This window comes from Clinocottus analis, unplaced genomic scaffold (genome assembly GCF_023055335.1).
Source record: "Clinocottus analis isolate CAN_PGR_092001 unplaced genomic scaffold, fCliAna1.0.p SCAF_2, whole genome shotgun sequence".
Classification (NCBI taxonomy): domain Eukaryota; kingdom Metazoa; phylum Chordata; class Actinopteri; order Perciformes; family Cottidae; genus Clinocottus; species Clinocottus analis.
The window spans coordinates 16,468,799-16,493,006 of record NW_027175931.1 but is presented as its reverse complement, the minus strand read 5'-3'; the positions used below and the strand labels follow the sequence as shown (position 1 = coordinate 16,493,006).

Below are 24,208 nucleotides of genomic sequence, written 5' to 3'. Positions count from 1 at the left end.
GGGGTATAGAGTAAAACCCTCTAAACATAGATCAAAACAAGATTTCAAGCCAAGCCTGTTATGGAATAGGCTTCCTAGAAAGCAGAGAGGGTCACTTTCAGTGGGAAACTTAAGGTGCAGCCATAACTTGTTTTCCACCCTGCAGCCACCTGGGTGTTGCGAAATGAGCAGAAAGAGTTGTGGAGGAAGCAGATATGAGGTTGTCAACAAACTAAGAAAAACGATTAACAAGTGTTTTATTGTAAAAGAAAAGAGGTGAGGGAAAAGCCAACAGGGAGGGGGAAGACAGCTGAGAGGCCAGCCAAAGAGGGAGTACATGTGCCGACAGCCATTACATAATTTACTGCATCTCATCACGGATGTTTCTTTTTACTTTGAGAATAAGTAACAAAATAACAAGTTACTCCTCAACACACGTGACACAACACACGACAGGATGTGAGCCCCGACCACGTCTCTATACATACCTCCATGACGAGGAAAACAGAGTTGGGCGTTTCCTGGAAGAGAAGAGACACAGAATCAGTCCATTTATCCAGAAGCAGCGGTGAGCTCAACCCAACAGCTATGAGGAACCCCACAGTAAAAACAACTGCCAGAACACTGGCACTTGCTGGTTTTGATACCCTTGCTACTTCTGAACATGTATTAGTCTCATGATAACATGATTAAATGCTGATGACCAAGTTAATAGTTATATGTTCAGATAAAAAGGATTCCCAAATCCCATTTACAAGGTCGTACAGACACAGCAGACCCCAACATGTTAACCAACTGGTAGCATTTAAGGAAATATGTTTGAGGTAAAAAACAAAACGCCTGTTGTGGTGTCGCATGTACACATTGCTGCGTCAACTAAATGTACTTCTAATTTGAGTATATGCCAACATAACCAAATCTAATGAGTGCTTTAATGATGTTGTTGCCGCAGCATAACGTCAGCAATAGTACAGATGAATAAAGAAAGTTAAAGCAGCACATAAGAAGTATATCGACCTAAAATAAGATAAGGATTAAAAAAAAGTTAAGCTTTATGAGAGTACATGGAGGGGCGAAATGGACAAAGGAAATGTTTATATTTTGTTTGCCGACTAATCTGCTTGTCCGTGAAACAAACAGGCGCAAATAGGAGAAATGGACATTTGCTTCAGCAAACATTAGCGTTATGTATAATAACGGGGCCGTGGTTTACGAGCTACAGCCCTGTGCCGTGTGAGCCCCGGGTAATGGGCTGGTTTTGTTGGTTAGTAAGTAGCTCAGTCTTTTCCGATCCTATACATTGTTTTCTCCACTTCAGGGCAGCTGGTTGTGGGGGATGGGATAGGGGGGATTACATAATGATTCAAATGTATTCTGCAGCGCAATCTGAAATAACACAGACGTTGTTGTCTCTGGCTGCTGCTGCAGTTGCCCAACGTTGGTTTGTTGCCTAATTGCTAAGAAGTGAGATGAATTTCAAGCGGCAGGTGCTGACAGCAGCACACAGGGCAGCCTGTGCTCGAGAGGAAGCAGCAGCTCACAATTATGAAAGGGACGGCCGCCTGAACGGTTCACCCCTCTGTCATCAGAACCTAGTCACACGCACATGGGACCAATCGTCACCGGGTCTGGTCAGTCGTTGCGCAATTACGTCACACTCGAACTCCAGGATTTTGTTATGCAACAATATGGGGGATGGGATGTGGCCAAACTGGACAGAGTGAAGCAGCGAGCGAGCGTGCGTGCGTGAGTGTGTCCTGGGGAGGGGGAGGTTAAGCACCTGTGGTGAGTCAGTGTGCTTTTGTCATACAAAGCGACAAGTATAATATGGGGTATTCTGGGTAAACTGGTGTCACACAACAACCCCCCCACAGGACGACAGCAGCAACGTCAGTATGAGCAGCCAGAACACAGGAACCGTGGGGCGAGGGACAAAAAGGTCATGTCGATTTTCAGTGCAGCTCAATCTCTGGTTAAGAAGTGGAGGAGGTATTATTCTGCAGTGTACAGTTTGTTATTTCACAAACGTGCTGATATGGCCACTGCTGCAGAGAAAAAAACATAACCCGTAAAGGTGCACTTGCCTGAAAGCGTGACGAGCCGCAGTAATAATGCAAACATGAAGCGCACAAGCGATAGACATTTTTATGGAATCACTTCTTCTGTATTTAAACTTTTTCTTAAAAAAGGCCCAGAGTGGAATTATGGTCGTCATAAAAACCTTGTTATGCAACAGACACACACACTGAAGATCATCCAATTGCATTTGCTCCTGTGCAGATCAAACATGTTTCACACCAACAAGCCTTCAGTTTTAAACCAGATTAAATCCTGTTTTGACTTTAAAACTATCTGACAATTGAGAAAGTTTTATTTAAAACTCTTGTTTAACATGTTTATTTTACTCTAAACCTAGCTTCTATTCAATTATGTTGCACCAAAACTCCAATAAAAAAAAAAGTTGATCCAGTATTGCTGGTAAACCTACACTGGAGGTTAAAGTTTTAACTTGACCGCCTTTTTGAGATAGATTTGAGCAAATTGATCCAGTCCATTGAAGAAAGACAAACTAGACCCAATTGAGTTGTATATTTCTGCTGAATCCGTTTCAAGATAGCGGTTGTGAGGACACGGTCATGAACAGGAGGACTGGTCTCTTATGTGGCCATACCTGTATTGCTCATTCATTTGGTAAAGTTTTTTACAATGCGGGAGAAATTTGAGGATTTTAGCCAAGCCAGTACTAACTAACAAACTAGTTAGTTAGTTATGTGGAGTGTGGGTGTGTGTCTGAGCCTCGCTGAGAAATGACAGTGTTTTTCTTCTGAGCCTCGGTCACAGGCCGCTAAACATCTGAAAAGCAAAGCTCTGTAGAGGAATGTGGACAGAGGCCCGGGGGTGTAAACGCACTGCAGGTTTTCTAGGAAAACTCACTGAGCTCCAAAACTATCCAAGAACATCTAATTCTCCTTTTCTTTCTTTACGTCAGTGCTGCCTCAGTACCTTGTGTAATTAGGACACACGCACACAAAACACACACACACACACACACACACACACACACACACACACACACACACACACACACACACACACACACACACACACACAGACTATCTGGCAAACTAAGAACCCATCAACCTTTAGAACTATACAATGTGCTTCAGATTAAACATGACCACAAAAGTTCTTCATAGATCTTAAAGGAAAAATAAATAAGACTTAACTTGGAGGTATTTCAAGTCAACAAGTCAAAGTTTGCTGTATCTGGCATTTGGCAGATTTCAAAGTCTGGCCAAGTTAAATGAATGCTTTATTTTGTTTTTACATTGAAAATTCATTAACAAACACATTTCCTGTTATGTCGTCAGAAAAATCCAAACTGCAAAGCACAAGTGAGAGAGAGGAAAGAGAGCCAGCCACAGAGCCCGGACACAATACACCTCATGATACCTCTAACGAGCCCGTCTACCACACACTGCTGCAGTTTGCCGAACGCCAACATCTCCACAAAGGAGCCGCTCAGCAATATGTTTAAGACCATCAAAAAGCAGCAGATGAGCAGAGTTCCTCCAAACTACAAACACAATAAGGACCTGCAATCTGTCCCACATCTATTCACAGCTATTCTGTGAGTTGGGCAAGTAGCAGGTACTTCTTTACCCACTAAAGTAGCTGGTGATCCACCTAAGAGCAGCCTGAGGTTTGCAGTATTCATAAACGCTTTAAAAAGGTTTTACATTTTTTAAAACCTTTTTAATTCTTTAATAGTGTTTTTTTTCCTCTTGCAAAACACCCTATTCGATGCCATTTAGCTCATCAGTTTGCTTCATACATTACAATACGCCTCAAAGCCTTTAACTCATTGGGGAGGTGAAGAATAAAAAACACGAAAATGCTAAATACTCACGTATTTTGCATCAAAACTAGTCATACCAGCGGAGATGCATATTTGCAGAACCTTTTCACAAAAATGTTTGAATAATTCAAGGAGGCAGAGGACCAACATTACCGCTTAAAGATGCCCGCACAGCTGCCAGTTGGTACTGGCTTCCAAAGGGCTGAAACACACCAGACTAGTGACAGTCAGCAAGAGCGGAAATGCAAATTGTTACACAACACAGCAGACAGACCATCACTGCAGGGGATGGGAAAAATAGAGGCAGCTGGTAAGAAGAGTACACAGCGAAACAAAGTACTTAAAGTGGTTGCAGGAGCTGCCAAGTCAGTGTTACGGGGTGGGGTGGTGACAAAGCTGGCAAACACAATTAAGATAAGACACAAAGAAACATACTCAATCCACACTATTGACAACCCAGGCTTACCGTTGGTTGCAGATATACAAAGATTCCCTGAACAGCATCAGTCAGAACAATTATCCCTAATGCACGGCAACGGTGTGTTAGAAACATGCGAGAAAGAGTCATCTTTGACAAATACACAATCTAATATTCTGTGTTTTTTGTTTTTTTGTTTATTTATTAACCGGGATCTGAAAGTGCACGAGTCAGAGGACAAAAGGACAAAAGCCATGTGAGCTGCATTTGTGCTCATTTAACTTCCCCCAAACCCAACGAGTGGACGGTTTGTGTAACCGCCTACCGACAGTGTGGTCTTTTCAGACGCAGCACTTCTCAGACTTCAATGTTTGGCTAAAAGCATTCAAAACAACTTTGTTCGAGTGACATACTCATCTTGTAAACATCTATACTGAGAAATGCATAGAATTGCCGATTTCACACACAGCTTTTAGCAATCCCAAATGCATTAGAGCAACGGACGGGCACTTTTGAAAAGTCTTGCCACGTGCTGACAGAGCAATCCACTGACCAAATATTGCAAAGCATTGAGGGTCATTAGTCACATGAGCACACTGAGCACTGGGTTATGCACAGTATGACTAAATATGTGAAAGACTTAGTATTCAAAGAGCATTTTTCAAACTGTATAATGCAGTATCTCATTGGGTCCTGTTGACCGCTCTCAGCCTGCCCTTTACCGAGTTAGCATCATGCTAGCTAATGTAAAGAGTAAGAGGTCACGCTGCTGCTCAGCAATGAAATACTGAATAAAGTAATGATCTTCTCGTGTTATCTGCTCAACTGCTGTTAAGCTGCAATGTACCTAAAGTTGATTGTTTATTGGCAGACTAATCACTCTGTTGATGTTTTTTAACAAAGCCTAAACATTACAAATGTATTAATAATCTAATAAACCATATTTTGCTGGTGGTAATCCATGTTTACCCAATTTTAAGACAACAGTTTTATTTGGTGGTTTGTCAAACTCTCGTAACTAAGCTCATACATTTTAGAATATCTCCAACATCACAGATTTTGCCCTTTAACTTGGTTGTCGGTTGTATCCCAGGCTCCTATGTATGTTGGTTAAATGCAGAGGTTACATTTAAAGTATTTAACTTTATTTATGCATGTATATGACAAATGTGATTTTTAGACTTTATAGGGTGCAACTGGGTATAAAGGGGTACACAGAGCATTCTGCGTTGAACCCTGCATTGTCAGGTTTATAGCAGAGCTGTGCTAAGACTGACTTCAAAGAGGCGACACTGCACAATCCAGACAACTGGACTGATTGAACCACACTGCAATGGATTGACCCTGAATCCGCCAGCTGAGAGAAGAGAGACAGACAGCCGCCTTACTCAGCATTTAACTGAAGGATGAGCCAACAGCAACATTGATCGTCTCGATTCGTGGATGAAGATTACTTTGACTAGATTAAAGTTGTTCTAACCTTGGCCTCAGAGACACTGGAACAGACAACGTCTCGGACAAACACCCAATTTTGTTAATTACTGAAATACTAAATTCTCCATCAAGCATATATCAATTTGATGCAAAAACGTACCTGGACATCATAAAGTGCCACAATGTTTTCATGCTGCAGCTCCTGAGCAAAAACAGAACAGAAACACAAGACACATTAACGCAAACATGAACTGAGTGACAGCAGCTAATGAAATCACTTTCACAGATATTTCTATCAGAGAACTTTAGGCTCCTTTGTGTCCAAGGTGCGAACTCACAGAAGGTCATGTTGGATCATTCTCTAAATACGTGGAGGAGATGAGTGAGAGCCAATTAAGCGTTAATGCTCACCTTCAGGATTTTGATTTCCTTGCCAAGAAGGATCTGGGATTTGGACAGGTTCTTCTTATTAATGCTCTTTATGGCCACTTCCCAATCCGTCTTCTGTGGCACCAAAGCAGATGGAGAGAAAGAAAAAAAGATTATAATTCAAATCAAAAAACTTCATCCCAATCTCCTTGTAAAATGTCCTCTTAACTCAAATTAAGTATAAATAACCCTGATGCTAGAACACATCCGCTTTGTAGATGTTCCACCTATTTGTTTAAAGATGCTTGATTTGGCATTCAATTTTGAGTTGCGATTCACAACGCTTATGAATCTAATCCAAACAGCATTATCAACCAAATACAGTCCCAATTGTGGCTCTTTTGTTTCAGCCACCCCCCTAGTAAAGTAGAACGTATGACACTAATTTCACTATGCATATTTTGGCTATTTTGGCTCAAACATGTTTATAATGCTTTAATGTTTTTTCTCATATTGTCTATCTGAACACTCCTGTATAAACTGTAAGAACCTGTTGAACTGTCTGAACATGTAGGAATCTGTATAAACCTGCAGGAACCTGTATAAACTTGTAGGAACCTGTATAAACCTGTTTGAACCTCTATAAACCTGTTTGAACCTGTATAAACCTGTTTGGACCTGTATAAACCTGTATGAACTGTCTGAACCTGTAGGAGCACACCTGCCTCTTTCAGCCCCCCTCGTCTGCTCTTCTTTGCTTAAGAGAAAAATGTGCTGCACCTTTCCAAAGGTATAGTTCTCAAGCCGTGTGTGGATACTCAGATGGGGGACGGTACATTCTAAGAAGTCTGCATGTCCCATGAGAAAATGAGTTAAATCCCATCGGCTTGTTGGATCACGTTTTCTAAGAACGAAAACTCACAAAACTAAACTAACTGGGTTGTCTTATTTCTTAGTTTGCGGCTTGGTGGGTAGTCGTTAAACTACCAAAGTATGTGCACTAAAAAAGTGACATTTGGTTAACCTTCTGTCATGCATCTATGCATTTAATTCAGGTTTTTTTTAATTCAAGGGGGTTGCTGATGAAGTCCGGTTGGCCAAAAAAAGGAGTTCCAGCTGTAGACACACTTAAGAGTGCTGACCGTAAATTTGACTGCACCATGGTCCTCCTGCATCATGGGGGAGCAATGTTTACTAGTTTGATCTTTTATCTTTCATTACTTTGGTCAAATGGTGGTTTTCTGTTGGGTTGTGCTGCAAGGACATGTTTTAGGTTACTGTAGAGTGCGTTGCTGGTTATGTCTTTGTCTATCCCCCGTGTCGAGATGGCCTGATCAGGCCATACTGTTCTTGCTTCTCAGTGCTCTTCTGTTCGTGCTTCAGTTTAGTGGTTCACAATCATGGCCGTAATAATTTTTGTTACTTCTTTTGTCTTTCTAAAATATATATATATATATATATTTAACCTTGCGAGGTTCCTGACAAACTGGATTCAGCCACTGGATGAAGAGCATAAACCAATTGCTGTCCGTTAAAGGAGAGCATACAAGTTTGTGAAGGCCTCAGGACATTGTTCAGTCCAGGTGGTAAGCCCCATGGATCATGAAGGTCTCATCTTGTGATAAAAAAAGCCATTTCCTGTGTAAAATTTCCTTATGTTTAATGCAATAGGGAGGGGTAAATTTTCTTTCCACAGTGCATGTGTGTAGGCTAAAAGCAAAACCCGCTGGCCTAAATTGCATCGTCAGCATCAATATGCGAGCGTTAAAAAGACAAGAACGGAGGAAATTCTAGACTCCGGAATAACACTATGTCACTTAGGTTTCTGACAGCTCGGCCGGCCTATAATGACATTCTGAATGACACGCTGAATGACGAGGCACTCAGATAACGGCTAGACCACGAGCCGGGCTACCTACTTACTCTGAAAGCTAAAGTGAGACTGGGCTGAATGAAGGCCTCCAGATGAGCTCTTGAAGCAGGTATTTAAAGACTCTTGGAGCTCACCTGAGCTCTAAGGCTCTCAGGACATGTGTACTGCACACACAAACACCCAACAAGGGACACAATAAAATCCCGGAGAGGCGGGGGGTTATTTCTTTGCCCTTGACGAAAAATGCATAGATAGTATAAGCAAATTAAATCAACAGGGTCAGTTGGAGAGGAAGCTAGGGAAGACAGTCTCTGAAGGACATGCCATCTTAATTAATCTAGGGTAAAGGAGATGTTTTTGTTCTGGGGTTGCACTCTGCCAGTAGCAAGTGACATGTCTCTCTGTCTGCCTGTATGCATCTCGGTGATGTGTCTCTGTATGTGTGTGTGTGTGCGTGTGTCTAAAACATTGCCAACTGAGCTGCATCCATACCCAGCTCTCTGACAGCCTGTCCACCGAAGTGTGACTAAACTACGAACACCATAGAAAAAATAAAGTGACCATGCTGGGCCATCATGTAACACTGGAGGCGTAGGGGAGAGACGTTCTATAAAAACATAACTAATGGCGAAGTAGTGCATTGCAGAATGGAGCGTTGAGCAGTGCAGACTAAGCAGTTGTTCTCTGCTTATGAGTCACGCTGCAAAGACAGAGGCGCGATGTCATTTTTCCAGAAATAATGCATGATGTCATTTATGAATCACAGCCGATTGGAGAGGTGTGAGCAACAAACGGTTTAGCGTCAGCAACACTGCAACCAGAAGTTGTTCGAACGTGGTTGTGCTAGAGCAGAGGACTATGTATAAAAAGGAGAATTTTAAATAGAGTGCATGTAGCTTCAGCTGACCGACATTTATAACCAAGATGACTTATCTTGAAAGAGCCTAGAGTTGAACTTTTGATTAATGTGATGCATCTGGTGTAGGACAAACAGAACAGGTATGAATGCATCCCAAAGTATTCATCCGGAAATCAGTTGATATAATACATCCGACTCATCTTCCTGCAATGTCATTATAGTCTGGAGCCTGGCATTATATCCAACAGGACATTATATCCGTTGCAGCCCTACTGCTCGTCCTTCCACTTCCTTGATTCTTAAAATACTAAATACATTTTACTTAAACGCATACTCAGGAAAATGAGACAGGTCGTGTTCTTTCTAGCTGCTATGCTATTGCTGCACCTTGTCTTGCTAAAAACTTAGTCCTGCAACTGCTTTTGCTATTAGCCGATTATCCTGCCGCATCTCTGGTGAGCCTTTGAATAATTGCTTGACGTAACAGTGTAAGAGGAGATCATATGTAACATCCAACACTGCCTAAGCAATGAAGCAAACCATCACGTTTGTTGAAGTCCGCTGGCTCTAACTCTTTGCATTCCTCAGAGGAAAACAAAATCTATAAATTGACTATATGGCAGATGATAGGACTTTAACAATAAATACATTGATCAGGACCTTTTTAAACGAGACAGGAAGATGTGCAGCTGGATACACACCCAGCCAGTGATGACTGGGTGGTAGTTTGCCGGTGAACACTTGGCTCTGCTTCCCAAGCTGAAGTTATTGATTGTTGCTCAGCCCAGGCTCCAGCAGGGAGCACAGGGAGGCTCCAATGTGGCTTTCATTGAGGAATTCGGGACCATCTGTTTGACGCAATATCATCTCCTTCATTTTTGTCACGTGAACAAACTCACTCGATGATCCTGCATTGAGTGCAGCGAGTTAACTCTATTTCCCAGCATTATGTTTGTTATGATGGGTTCCAGTGATTTGGTATGAATGAACCTTGTGCAGCTCTTACATAAGGGAGGCTTGTATCTTTAAAAAAAAAAAGCCAAAAAGGAAAAACACAGCACCCCATCCTCCCTCCTGCCTCAGTACGTCAGCAAGTCATTCACTGCTGCCTGATTCATCCCTTTCTTGAATGAACCTAGCGGCATAGACGCACTTATACAACTCCCATCAGAGTGATGAGACGACAGGGAGATCACCTGACACGGCCTGACTGTTCGAGACCACCGGCCTGGATCAGAAAGGCTGCAATATTACCATTTGACAAACAAAGTGACAGCCCACAGTTGCGGTGCAGCAACTGACTGACCCAGATTCTCTAATGAAGCTGCCCCCCCCCCACCCCACATTTTTACCCTGCAAGAGAAGCGGGGGTAGAAAACACTGTTTATTTACCTTCCTATGTCTTCCTTTGAACACCACAGCAAAGGCTCCATGTCCGACCAGGTCTTTTCTGCTGTACTCAAAGTCCCCCACCGTCTCCATCGTGGCGGGGCCGGTGGTCCAGCCCGATCCCGGGCGCTGGCGGATCGCCTTAAATGATGGGTTCTTCAGAAAATAATCCCGGAGCAAATGATGCTCTCAATCCTGGTGGCGGTGACGCTGCGGGTTTACTTCATGACTGGCTGCTCTTGGTGCGCTTTATTGCGTAAAATACGAGATGCAGTCAGGGCATAGCGCGATCGGATGCCCCCCACCCCGGAAACAGGTCGGAATGTTTGTAATATCACGCAGAGCAGATGGCGTTGAGCATGGCGAGCAGACCCAGAGCTAAACCGTATCAGCGCCAGCCCTCAGTCTCTGACCCAGTTGGGTGGCTGCGATCCAGCTTAGCGTCGCTCTCCAAGGAGGCTCACGAACACACTCGCGCGTCAACGGTCACCGAGCCCGTTTAGAGAGACAGTCTACATGATGCCAATCCCCGCTGGACATGATCATGTAAAACAATTTTAAAAAGGGGAGGATGGGGGTTGAAAACAGCTGCCAAAACCGAGCTATCAGTTAGCCAGACGGTGACATAACGACGGCGGCAGCACCTCGCGTCACAGCCGCTGTGGCGGTCTCTGCTGCGGACGCGCGCTAACAACAACAATACGTGAATAACGTCACCTCGTACGGGGACACTGGCTCAGTCAATCTGCTCCTACGGGCTGGAGCAAACTGGACAGCTAGCTAACACCCGCGAGCTAGTGCACATCTAGAAGTGTCAACACGGGACCGCTGTTTGTTTGTGTTTGTCTGGCGGCGTTAGTCCTCACGAGACGTCCACTTCCACCAAACGTCCACGAGACACAGTCCTTTCCTCTTTGAACGCGCAGACGTGCCCCCCACCCGCTAACCCCCCTCCCGCTGCTAATGGACGTAGCCCGTGTGACATGAGAAGAACACTTCGTTGTTTCCTCCGTCGTCAAGTCGGACAGGACAGCTAACGTTACCGTCAGCGCTGGGGGAAGAAGGTCCCCTTCTCGATAAACATGTACGTCCACGCTGAGCTACTGGACGTTAACCTGCTGACGTGAACCCGACGGCCTCTAATCACTGTACAGGTCCGTCACGCGACGACAGAGAGGCTGGCGCGTCCTGACGGCGACTTAACAACTCTGGAAGCTAGTGCTATGTTCTGCCTTTATAGCATATCCTTGCGCGAAGGCCAGCCGTAGACATCTCCTTCCGCTGCAAGGGTTAGTCCGTTTCAGGGGGGTAGTCAGGTTCTAAAGGACGCTTAAAAAAACACTATCTATATTATGTAAATCCATCTTTTTGTATTAATTAATTTGTACACAATTTACACAGTTAATGACACTCTGATGACAATATAGCATGTTGGGTAAACCTGGGAAATATTTACTTGAAAATAGAGAACATATCATCATGAATCATCATTTATCATATCATGTATATATAATATATTTCATGTATGTATACATGTTGTATAGTGGACACAGGAGAACACTAAACAATTTACTCATCTTTTTCTTATAGTGGCCTACAATGTGCATATATTTGACACCCTCTGGTGGCTGAAACATACCTACTGTCTGTCTTCAAGCCCTGGCATTATGACACACACTGAGCACATAACAGGCCACATAAAAACACCAGCCTGTGGGCTGGGGAAACTGGGGTCATTTAGGGTCAGGGTCACACAGGTGAGAACGAGAGACGAGATAAGCTAACGCACTGGGGCTGTTAAAGACACTAAGTGGAACATTGAACTGTTATGAAACAGCCTCAATTTAATATGGTTGTCCTTTTATGACCAACCTAAGTAAACAAGTGCATCAGCAAGGAGATTGGTTATTTCTATCTCATTATTCTTCGTGGATGTCAGCGGTGCCGCCAGGTCAGAGTCTATCAGTCAGATAATATCATGAAGGTTCATCAGCAACTCTTTCAGCTCAGACTATCAACTGCAACTATATAGCTCACCGCTGGTAGACCCGGATCTGGCTTTGCTGCTGCCTTGAAACTGTGTTTTAAAGCTCCAGCTGGAGCAAGAGAGCTCTCTGCCTCTAGTTTTTATCATTGAATTTACTTGCTGACTACTAAATGTAACTGAAATGGCTCCTCATTCTCTGCCCCAGCTCTATTCTATTACAGAATTAAAAGCAACACAAATGTATTAAAATATGGTCTGAATTTAGACAAGTCTATTAATATCTTCAAAGTGAATGAAGAAAGCAGAGTAATCTATAGATCCAATGAAGTTATTAAAGACCCCTAACACTTTAATAACACTTATTTTAAGTTTATTTATCATATTCTATTCTATTCTATCTACGTTTAATTGCCTCGGTCACTGAGCATCAATCACCAAGTAAAACATTTTTTGGTGGAGAAATTTTCTTGAACTGATCTCATCAAAGATGTTTTTCATCAAAGTAATTATTTGATTAACCAATAAATTGACAGAGGGCAAACATTACCTTTCTCAGATATACACAGGCTGCCAATGTAGCTGCTGACAGCCGACACCTCTTGCTCTTGGTTTCGGAGTCACTCTGACTAACCACCAGCTTTATAGATATGCATAATGGATATGCATAATCTTTATGGATAAGCATAAATACATATAAGGAGAAGAACCTGATCGTGATTTTCTCCAGAGTGCTTTACGAGTGTATTCATTTCCTTTTGGTTCTGAAAAAAGACACAGAAAATGTTCAACAAACATTTTTTTTACTTTTAAAGAAGAATATTAAAACTGGTCATTCTGGCTGGCTTAATGGTAGCAAATTATTTATAATAATAGTGTGATGCAGTCTGACTCAGACTCTCAGCTGCTCAGATATCATAAATCACATTATGTAAATGACATACAAATGGTACATTGAGAAATGTAGAAAGATGTCTGTTAAAATTGGAGTGGATTGGATTGCATTAGTCTGGTGGTCAAGTATCACTTGTTCTTGGATTTGGCGGACTTGTGTCCAGACGTAGAGGTGGGGTTGTACGTGGAGGACAGCAGCATGGTGAGGAGCAGCAGCACAGGCACCAGCAGATATGGGAGATAGATGGAGACCAGCAGCCAGCGCTCCTGCAGGGTCTGGGGACCAGGGTGGGGTTTCATAGGGAACTGGTAGAACAAGATGTGAGCTAGGATGGGGACCAGCGTGGTGGCCACATGTGTGGAATACACAATGGCAGGAGTCCTGATCCACGTACAGCCACCTGAAACACAAGAAACACACTGAGTGACCACAAGAAGCTCCGGGCTGCAGGGCACTGAGCGGGAAAGTCATTCCAGTAACAACTCTTCACAGTCGAGTCTCATCCAGAATGACTCTTCCTTGAATTGATGCTTTTCATTTGTAATTTTAAATGTGGTGGAAAATGAATATCATTCAACTCGATTTATTTGGGCTCATGGCAGAAAAAAATAAAAATAACCATCTGCATAAGGAAGAAAAAAGAAATTGAAATGATTTGTGATTTTTTTCGCCACAGAAGTGTTCTGGGTTTATTGTATTAAAGGTGCCACATTCAGAGCATGTCTAATATTCAGAGAGGGAATGCAGATTGATTTATTTTTTATAATCCTTTAGTTATTATCTTAAAACGATATTCAGTGCAAAACAGGTTAATTGCAGCCACAATAAGCTATTTTCTTTTGCCAAATATTAGTTATTTTTATGCATTGTTCCAACAAAGTGATTGCGCATTTTATAAGTTTTTGTTGATGGAACAAACTGGTTTACTTGGAAGTGATTGCAATTTTCGTTTATTCTATTATTATTAGAAAAAGCACGGATGGAGGAGTCACAAAAAGTTAGTTCAATAAAATTCAGTACTATTTTGTGACAATTTCGTGGGGACGATGGGGCGTGAACATGTTTCCTCCTCCAAAGTGGACTTGACAGGGTTAGGGTTTGAGAACCACTGCCTCAAAGTGTCACATTAAGAGGACTTCGGGAGTATTGAGAAATAATATTCGTGCTTATGTGTGTTTATGTTATGTGGCAATAAAGCATAAACAGCCACGTTCAGGGACAATAAGATATATAAACCGCAGCAGAGTCAACATCGTTTCCACAGACTCCTTCAGGGTTGACTGACCTTTTAGGAAAGCGTACGCTGCGACGGGGAAAAACGGCATTTGGAACAGAGCCTCGCAGAAAATGAAAGACTTGAACCAGCCCGGCGGGTCCAGCACCATGGGGTCCCTGAACCCCTCTGCATACCACTGCAGGACGTCCTGCAGCTGGTGGAGGAAGCAGCCACAGGGTGAATCGTCTCGTAGCACTAAACACTTGATAGTCACTTATGTCTTTCTCTCTGGGGCTGCGATGTCATTAAGGTCGCTGCTGGCTCCGACACTTACCGGCTGAGGGTACAGGTGTCCGGGCAGCAGGGCTTGGAGGTCAATAAATAACGTGATGGGAATGTGCGATGCAAAATAGAAGAAAAATACTATTTCCAACACACGGATAGACATGTTCTCTGACTTACTATGTGATAATGATGATAAAGTGGGACCAAGTTCGCAGCAGTGGTGTGTCACAGAAGGGAGAAACGCGTGTTCACCACAACGAATCCCATTGGCTCTGACGGAGAGACGGGGCGTGAACCACCACGCTGCTTCAGGTGCTCCTCGTAAATGTCATTTTTCCTCATACAAATACTTTATGGAAACTCAAACGCTATTAACCGCTATTGATGTGTATGTAAATATTCAATTCAGACTTTATTAAGGACACAACTCATCTCTCTCTCTCTCTCTCTCTCTCTCTCTCTCTCTCTCTCTCTCTCTCTCTCTCTCTCTCTCTCTCTCTCTCTCTCTCTCTCTCTCTCTATATATAGCTGGCATGCATATTGGTTCAAATGTAATTTCTGTTCTATAATATACAATGCATTATAGTAAAAAAGATGCCATGACCAAAGAATATGATCAAAAAACGGCACATAGTACGTTGAAAGTTTACGTTTAAATTCAGTTATCAATAGGCTGGATAAAGTGTATTTGTCGATACATATATATATATATATATATATATATATATATATATATATATATATATATATATATATATATATATATATATATATATATATATATATTTATATTTATATATACACAAAGTAAAACATAGAACATGACAAAAAAAAGAGCATAAAGTAAAAACATAAAGGTACCTCATTTGACCATGCTCTCTGCTCTCCCCCTACAGTTATAGTCTATTTATTATATTAGTATATTTCAGACAGAACTAGAAAGGCTGTCCTCAAACAGAACAACGTAGCCTATACATTATAAAGGAATAATTACTCTGATAATCCCCAGGGGGATTCCAGTTTTTACTCCTTGTTTCACATGAATACACAATTGTTCAGAATTGAGCCTCTTCTGATGCTCTGGTATTTGTATCTTCCAAAAGGATGCAAGCTGCCTTGAGACATTAAGCTTCCTGGTATTCATCTTCATTTTACACCACAAGCTGAGTAGTCTCAACATCCACGTAATCCTGAAAAAAACAAAGTATTTAATAAAATACCACCACAATCTACTGTTTTTCCAGCTGCAGGAACAAAACTTGGACGTAACATAAAAGCAGCTCAGAATAAAAGATTTACTTTTTCTCATCCGAACGCTGTTGTTTGTGGGGGTGTCTCTCCACTCAGAAAGAGGAATTAATGTGTCTAACATTTACAAATATATAAGCCATAGCCAAAGAGATAGCCAAACAATTAATATTTAAGGAAGCATGTTCTATCTTTGACAAGTCATCTCATTAGAAACATCACAATAGTGATAAACAGGTGTAGTTTAAAACTAATTGACTCAATTGATCTTCTAGGAAATTAACTTAAAACTGCAGAATAATTCTGTCCTGGCGTCTTTAAAAATATGTGTTGCATAATACAATTTAAATCATGCTAGATTAAAGTCATGTGAGTTAAACTCTGCAGTGTGAAATAAGATACAACAATAATAAGGTTGAGACTATTTTTTAGCACCATGAAGGTCAACTAAGGTTTGTTTTCCTCATTTCCTTTCCTTTACAAATTACAACAAGAAAAGGATTGAAAAGACAAAGAATAAATGAGACAACCTTCGACAGATGAATAATCAATAAACATGGCGTTGCTTACCGCGTCGCTCTCCATGATGTTCTCCAGCATGCAGACAACCTGCGTGAACGAGGGCCTCATGGTGTGCAGGTCCAGCCAGCACTCTCTCATGATACGAAGTCTGTGGGGTTTCGACATTCAAAGGATTCATCGTGTGAGCAACTACTGAGAACCAACTGTTATACTTACTACTAAAGACGTTATAATGACTACGTTATGGTGCTAATGTAAAGTTACTGTCAACACCCATTCAGATAGTTTAGGTCGATACTGTCTTAGTCGAGAGTATTGAGTTCTCATGATATCCAACCCTAACAACAAAGAAGTTTTCTCTCTGACTAAGTTTAACATGTTGATTCATGAGCTCCATGTGATATTGTTTCATGAGCTGCATTGCATTCGTTAGGGCCTTCTGCAATGTAGATTTGTACTGTCCCCAATAAAGACTAGCGTGAGCCCTCCGTCTCACAACCAGAATGCTGTGGGTGTGATTCCTGTGACAAATGTGACTGATAACACTGTTCTGAGTATTGAAGCTGCTGCATTGGTCACAACTTCCTGCTTTCACAGGACTCACATACTCCAGAGAAGGCATAGCACCAGTCTGGTGACACAAAGAAATAGACAGGAAGAAAACCTCCCACGAGGTAATGTTATTTTACACCAGCTGGGTCCGAAATTATACGTTCTTCTTATATTCCAAAGCCATAGAACACAGATGCAGCATACAAATAGTCGAACACAAATAAAAAAAATTTAAAAATCCTGAATGTGTGGTCCCGGGACAGAGGATGTCGAATGTGGACGGATTGTAAAGCCCTCTGAGGATAATTTGGAATGTGTGATTTTAGGGCTGTACAAAATACATTTAATTGAACAATAACAGAAGAGACAGTGTTGTATCAGAGATTATAGGTTTAAGTACTTTCACAAACTGCTAAACATCCATCAGGACAACAACATGGAGTTTATCATTTTTTGTCAAATTGATATTTGTTAATAACCCAATTATTATCAAATTCCTTAAAAAAAAAAATATATATATTTCTTTTTCTCCAAAAAAAGTCTTTTAAGTTATGAGGTGTTACTCGCTTTCTTTCCCAAAGAAAACATGCTGAATTGATGATATGGACATATGGTTATGGTTTATTTTAACCAATTCCTCCATTCCATGTTTTGAGCTCCCTCTTTCCTCTCAGACGTAGAGGAGGGGCACGTCCAGTTAGCATCCAGTTTGAGGATTAAACCCACCGCCGTGCTCTGTGTCAGATCTCAGCTCCTGTGTTAGCCTGCGCCTCCTGACGACTTTAAATCCTGTCTGTACAATAAAATATGTGACTGAGTTCTCCTCAATATTCACTCACACTTTCCTTCGGGAAACATTCAAGCCACAGCATGTTATTTGGAGTTCTCGGTTATGTAAAAGATGCATTACAATATTAATGTAGAGAATAACGGGGCTAACGGATCCAATCAATCCAATCCATTAAACAACATTGTATGCATTTGCAGTTTAGGCTTCTGGTCATAGATAAGTTACCAAAAGCTGCTTGTGAAATGCTTTGCACTTACATCTCTGGTCTGCAGCCTTCAGGGTTGGTGTTCTTATGACCGATACAGATGTGGTACACCACTGCCTCTGATGTCTCAAGGTTTGGGTATGGCAGTGTTCCTGAAAACATAATATTTTCAAGACAGCTGTTACACACAAAATGTATTACAAAGTTTAAAGATAAAAAACAACAACATATATAGCATTTTATATTGATCTACTTGCTGTTTTTTAAGATGTACCATACTCGGATTTCTTTTGTTTTGTAAACAACTGTCCGAATTCATGTATCATAGTTGAACAAAGAGACCAATATTTGTTATTATCTCATTTGGCCAGACTGGTGACATTGTGTAAGGGTGGGAAGAAATGTAATACTGCCTTAAAAAACATTGATAAGACATATGTTTATTTATAACTAAAACAGGCACTCGAACAGGCAAGTACAAATCCTCACTTTGGCCTTCGCGCGTATATTTAGTCACTTTGTGCCACATATCATATCTGTTATTACGTTCAACCAACTCACCAAATGTCTGCATCTCCCACAGTACGATGCCAAATGCCCACACATCTCCCTTGAAGCAGTAGTAGCTGTTCTTGAAGTACTCAGGTGGGTACCAGCGCAGCGGCACACGCTGCTGCACAGGGAAACGGAAAGGGCCATCAGTGTACAGAGTCAGTGATGACAGTGGACACTGAGGAACTTCTCGGTTACACGAGTGAAACTTTTGAAGCTTTCTCTAAATCAAGGCCTCTGTCGGAAACTGTTTCCTGTTCAAGAAGATGTTCCTAAAACCCCCTTCAACAAATACACATTTACTTTGAAAGTTAAAGATATTCTTAATCAGTTGCAAGAGGACTTGGGCGGCCTGTCTGCAGCACACGATGCTGACAACCACAAGTTCACACATACATTACCACAAAGTTAAGCATGTGTGACAAGTTCACATGGTAATGGTGTGTGTAGAATGGTACAAATGTGTTTATGATATGAATAAAAATGTTAAAGTTTGTGTCACATGCTGCAATGTTGTTGTTGTTTAGCCAAAAATATGCAGCATGTGACACTTGACAATCTATTGTATGTCTTGAATCAGGTTTTCAAAATGACAGAAAGGAGTTCGGCAGATGAGTTGGAAGTTTAATAATGGCTGGTAGAAAATTACAACCCTGTTATTGGCGTCTCAATATTTTTAAACATACAATCTGGTAATTGTTCAAGTCAAATCTTCGATGGTTTCATGCTAAGTTATTAGGGTTGTACAGTAGGGCAACTTGAACTTGACAACAGGAGAGTTTACTGTGTGTGTGTGTGTGTGTGTGTGTGTGTGTGTGTGTGTGTGTGTGTGTGTGGTCTAACCCGTGGGTTTCTCCAGCGGCTGCTGCGAGGCCTTATCATGCGTGTCAAGTCTTGAGCCAGGCCGAACTCTGCTACTTTCACTTCCCAGGGAAACGTGTTGACCATGATGTTCCTCAAGGCCAAGTCACAGTGCACAATCTGCGGAGGAGACCACACCGACACGCTTAGCTTGGGTCTATGACGGGTCCGTGAGGATGAAGAGCAGCAGTCCTTATTCAGCAACCCACTGAGTACTTCAGAAAGGAACCTGTCATATTGGTACCATTTTGGAGCGCAGGTGCTGCATGGCCAGAGCGATGTGGTAGGAGGCAATGGTCAGCAGGCTGGGCAGCTCAGGGTCTGCACTCAGGCGGACTCTGTTGGTCTGTAGGAAGGTCTTTAGGGTGCCGCAGCTCACATGCTCCATAATCAGAATGTAAGGTTCTGCACAAATCAAAACAGAGAGAGAGGATGGAGGACGCGCGAGGATGAAACGGATCCAAGGACTCGTCTTTATTTACGTATAACAGTCTGTGGTGTGGATACATGTCTCTCACCCTCAGTTGTGTTCCAGTCCAGTAACTGCAGAATGTTCTTGTGGTGCACCAGTTTCCTCATGATGGAAGCCTCTGTGTCCACATGCTTTGGACGGACACCTCAAGGAAAGAAAAGAGAAAAATAGACTGAATCGAGGAGGACTCAAAAGTGTAACGACTACAATGTGTCTCCATTGAAATCTGAAATGTGAAGGTGCTTCCAACATTGATGTGTGTGAACAATAATTTGTCACAATCTGAACTGAAAACCGTAACATGGCAAAAACAGCAAACTATGAAATAAAATCACACCCACGTTGAGCTGAAATGAGCATCTTTAGTCACCGTGTTGTTTTATCGTGAGTCTTGTGTTGCTGTTCCAACACAATGTCAAAAGTATTCATTGGATTTCTCAAAAGTGACTGTAACCTCAATATTGAGCCTTTTTACATGAAAAGCCATCATCCAAATATTTGTTTTTTACTTGGATTGCATATCATGTCTCTCATGTGTGCGCTAATGTTTCTGCACAAACAGTGTAGATTTTTTAGCTGCGACCAGCAGCTGGATAGCTCAGTCTGTCGGTCCCTCCACAAAACGTTCTCCACGTGTTTTTATCTTCATATAATCACACTTTCTTACCACAGCATCAGCACCCCAAACAGTGGTAATTAAACTCTTATTCATGCTGCTGAAAACAGAACAGCTACAAACTATAGTTAAAAACATTAAGTGTGGTCACGACAACTAGCTTCATACAATATCATCAGTTATATAAAACACTACGAACTAAAAGCAGGGCAAGAATAAATTCATGGAACTGAAGGCTTGATTCGGCAATTGTGGATTCAATCCAATAATCAAACCCTGGAACTTACTCAGGTCCTCCTGTTCTGTAAATGTGAGTGCGAAGCCCAGAGGGCAGCGCTACTTTTTTTTAGCCTCTCATGAGGGCAGACATAGACAGAGGTCAACGCTGTAACCTCTTCTTATTCTCTTGATGTTGGTGAACTTTTGAATGTTTTTAAACTAAAATTCTGTCCAGATCTCACACATTTCAACTCTGTACCTGCAACCCTGTTCCACTCGGGTTAGCAGCACTGATGTATCACATTGAGTCACAGCGTCCATTTTACATAGACTTGTGCAAGATTTTGATATGACTAATCATCATCATTCCTCAGTGTGAAATGATACACATGATAAAACATATATCCAAACCATTCTGCTTTTTACAGGTCAGCAAAACAGGACATGGAGGAAATAGGTTTTATGCAACATGTTTGTTATAGCTGTACACATCGGCAATAACATACGTTGGCTAGATTGTGGTTTTTGTGGCCCTGCGCCTTGAATTTCACCTCAATACGTGTTTGCTTATGTCTGGCTTCATGCAGCTCTGCCTCAAAGAGATGCTTGTCGCTCTGAACCTCCAGAGAAGAATGTACCTTCCTTGCTGATCTTGCAGGTGAACATGTTGTGGCCTTTACATGTCCCTCTGGTCATCCTGGCCTGGTAGAAGACTCCCTCCTTTCCCGATTTGATCAGCTGCAGCAGGTCCAGGTCTGACTTGGTGACATGAGGACCCTTGAAGAAATGCCATAAGAAGGGACTTTACAACATCAAATTCAAGCAGAAAAGCAATGGACTGGGACAAGTGACTAAGCGGACATGCAAACAACATCATCCTGGTCAAACTCTTTTTGTCGGATTTTGGCTCTCTCGTGAACTACAGTGATGCTATCTTTCGCACAAAAGAGAAATGAGAAGTACATGCTGCAGGCTTTTCCACGGCCTCCTCAAGGAGGTCCTGACTGTGCTTCTCTGCTGCAGGGCAATTAGGGGAGGAAGCTCCTCCTCCACCGCTGCTGGCAACGGCCTCACAGCTTCCGGCCGAGGGACAGCATCCAGCAGCAACTTGCTACCTTTCAGCTCTCGAATGGTCTGAACCAAAGAACGATATCTGAAAAAGAAAAGTGTAAAAGAAAAAGAAAGTGTCAAATACTGTACGCTGTACAGGATTTAAGGGAAAAAATATTCCAGCAAAAGCTCAGGGCAGCAGTATCACAGGGACTTTTTGAAAAATAAATGAAATCTACCTGATGTGAATAACAAAAGTTTCTATAATATTTCCTCTTGTAAAGGACGGCTAGCTATTTGACGGCTAGTCTGCGGCACTTCAGCAATGTAGTGGCAATGTAAATATTAGCATGCTACTATGCTCAGATTAACAATGCTAACTTGCTGATGTTTAACAGGTTAATATAGCCTCACATAGTGCTAATGCCATGCTAATTAGCATTAAACTCAAAGTACAGCTGAGGCAGCTGGGAATGTCATGCTGTCTTTTGTTTTATCCACGTTTGGTCATTAAACACAGAAGTGGACAATTTTGACCTGATGGCGGCTCAACAAAGTTATTGCAATTAATCATAAAGAGAAACACAAAATGTCTGCGCTAAATTACATGGCAATCCATCCAATAATTGTGAGGACCATTCTCTCAAACCCGAAACATTCAACCTGCTGGTGGCTCAAGAAAGAGTCAGGGGAAGGATTTCTTTTATGTGAGGACATACCTCCAGGTCTAGCTCCTGGTAGCTTGCTACCAAAATGGCTCATCAATCTGTTTTTGTACAATGACCACCTTAACAACCATGTAAAGGACAATATTGTAAAATTCGGGTTTTAATGCCTTTCTTGACCCGTGCAGCTTAAGTATCTGTGCGACGTATTTGTGGATGTTTTCATTTCTGAATTTAGCAGCAGTTGTAGAGACATAAAAAATTCACGTGAAATATTCCCATCAGTGTTCTGATGTTATTGGTCTGGCCACTTGAAATCGAAATGGGCAGTATGTGGCCCCTTAACTAAAATGAGTTTGACACCCATGAGTTAGACCCTTTTAAATTTTCCGCAGTCTCACAGTGCTTTAATGATGACTGCATTCCAATGGCAGATATCAGATCTCGGCTTGTCAGGATGTGTGAATGGAAAGTAGACATCATTCATGTCGTTAACTACAACTGTGCTTGATGTAGTCTGGAATATGTCATACTTTGTGTTTTCAGCTTATCAAACATAACATGTTTTCTAAAAAGCTTGCCAAGTGCAACTTTAAATCGGACAAATCAAATGACACAGAGGACAAATCCTTTCAGCCTTTCCTTACTTTCTAAGACACACGATCCCCAGAAGTGTCAATACCAGGACGATGAAGGACAGGGCCCCTATGAGGATAGAGACAAGCAGGTTCAGGGGCCGACCTGAAAGAGCCAGCAGAACAGAAACAGTCAGCTCCAACAGGCGCTCACAGAGAGCCACCGAACACAAGTGGATGTAAATCATCCAAGCGCCCACCTGAACACGCATTTCCACTGGTGGAACCAGCAGACATGATTGTCTTCTGCTCAACAACGTCACCTCAGTCTGGAAAGTGATATTGTAGCATTTAGAATAAAAAAAGACAATATAATTCACAAAATATACAATCACTAATCAAATCATTTGGACTTTCATTTAGATTACCAATTACATACAGAGGGAAAGTACTGACGTTTTACAAGTTTGGTGGAAGCACATCCTGTCAAACTTGAAGCCCAAAGAATAATAATGTGAAATAATTATCTTATTAAGCTCATACACCATTTAATGCACAAGTTACGAAACAGTCTTACCTGTGTTTTACCAGTTTGATAATTGTTGCATTGACACACTCGTTCTGTCTGCGTTCTTTGTTCAGAGCTACAGTATATGTGTTGTGTACTGTCGCCGGCAAGAGCTCTCATCGCGTGTCAACCACAACAGAAGCAGAGGAAATGAACAGAAGCAGCAGGTGGTTTTAGCTGCATGCTCTGTAACACGTTTGTGTACCTGATGGTGAGCAGAACTCTTAATAGATGGAACAAGATGCAGACATTGTAAACTTAGAGCCACTTTCACTTTCAAATGTTCTCAATTTGATGTATTCAGATCAATAATAAAAATGTAAAAAAGATAGCAGTTCAACAATGTAAAAATGCACCAATACAAGTCTTGCATTGAGGAAAACATCTATATCATCAAACTTAAAGTAGAAAAACAATAGGTGCCTTTGTTGAATGTGGCATTTTTATGTTGTAGCTGCTGGGCTTGGAGCTAACGTTGCCTGCTTTGAGTGGTTTACAGTAATGTACTGTATAACAATATTAACACATGATATGTTCATTACAGGTTTTTAAAATTATGAATCAGGAAAGTATTTACATATAGATGTCACATAAATGTACAAAAAAGTACTTTGTCACTGGAGAGACTTGCGATTCCAGATGAGCTGAAAGCAGAGATCACTACATCATGTCAGTGCAACAACATAAATAGTCCCTAACCAGGCTTTAGTCCATCTTGACCATTTGCTGCTTGAGGGTCTAAAACATGTCCAC

The 24,208-nt window shown here is 41.7% G+C and overlaps 3 protein-coding genes across 4 annotated transcripts in view; all 3 read right to left on the bottom strand.

Moving 5' to 3' along the window:
- The window catches only part of ulk2 (unc-51 like autophagy activating kinase 2), a 36,627-nt gene extending 25,504 nt beyond the window's left edge, over positions 1-11,123 (bottom strand). For both annotated transcript variants that reach the window (XM_068584705.1, XM_068584706.1), the window contains exons 1-4: positions 10,184-11,123; positions 6,102-6,194; positions 5,851-5,892; positions 468-500 (exon numbers count right to left, since the gene is read on the bottom strand). In XM_068584705.1, the coding sequence (XP_068440806.1) occupies positions 468-500; positions 5,851-5,892; positions 6,102-6,194; positions 10,184-10,273 (258 nt within the window). In that variant the 5' untranslated portion in view covers positions 10,274-11,123. The remainder of the gene's footprint in view (positions 1-467; positions 501-5,850; positions 5,893-6,101; positions 6,195-10,183) is intronic.
- Positions 11,124-13,000: 1,877 nt separating this feature from the next.
- Positions 13,001-14,762, bottom strand: tmem97 (transmembrane protein 97). The gene is made up of 3 exons (XM_068585551.1): positions 14,610-14,762; positions 14,345-14,489; positions 13,001-13,459 (listed from the first exon to the last, which is right to left on the bottom strand). The coding sequence occupies exons 1-3, from the start codon at positions 14,721-14,723 to the stop codon at positions 13,188-13,190; spliced, it is 531 nt and encodes a 176-aa protein (XP_068441652.1). The 5' UTR covers positions 14,724-14,762; the 3' UTR covers positions 13,001-13,187.
- Positions 14,763-15,702: 940 nt separating this feature from the next.
- On the bottom strand, positions 15,703-23,184 carry si:ch211-167j9.5 (fibroblast growth factor receptor homolog 1). Its single transcript, XM_068584131.1, has 11 exons — positions 23,148-23,184; positions 22,960-23,053; positions 21,561-21,750; positions 21,236-21,374; positions 19,809-19,907; positions 19,535-19,695; positions 19,273-19,410; positions 18,439-18,550; positions 17,930-18,029; positions 16,379-16,478; positions 15,703-15,750 (listed from the first exon to the last, which is right to left on the bottom strand). Exons 1-11 carry the CDS (start codon positions 23,182-23,184, stop codon positions 15,712-15,714), a joined length of 1,209 nt encoding a protein of 402 aa, XP_068440232.1. The 3' UTR covers positions 15,703-15,711.
- Between the last annotated feature and the right edge of the window lie 1,024 nt (positions 23,185-24,208).

Excerpts from the sequence above, each read along its gene's own strand:
- tmem97 (XM_068585551.1), bottom strand. The coding sequence starts at position 14,723 with ATGTCTATCCGTGTGTTGGAAATAGTATTTTTCTTCTATTTTGCATCG. Across the intron at positions 14,490-14,609 it reads GACACCTGTACCCTCAGCCG|CTGCAGGACGTCCTGCAGTG; the intron begins GTAAGTGTCGGA and ends TTCCTCCACCAG. Across the intron at positions 13,460-14,344 it reads AGCGTACGCTTTCCTAAAAG|GTGGCTGTACGTGGATCAGG; the intron begins GTCAGTCAACCC and ends CTTGTGTTTCAG.
- si:ch211-167j9.5 (XM_068584131.1), bottom strand. The coding sequence starts at position 23,184 with ATGTCTGCTGGTTCCACCAGTGGAAATGCGTGTTCAG. Across the intron at positions 19,411-19,534 it reads AGCACCTGCGCTCCAAAATG|ATTGTGCACTGTGACTTGGC; the intron begins GTACCAATATGA and ends TCTCCTCCGCAG. Across the intron at positions 18,030-18,438 it reads GTGGGAGATGCAGACATTTG|GAACACTGCCATACCCAAAC; the intron begins GTGAGTTGGTTG and ends TTATGTTTTCAG.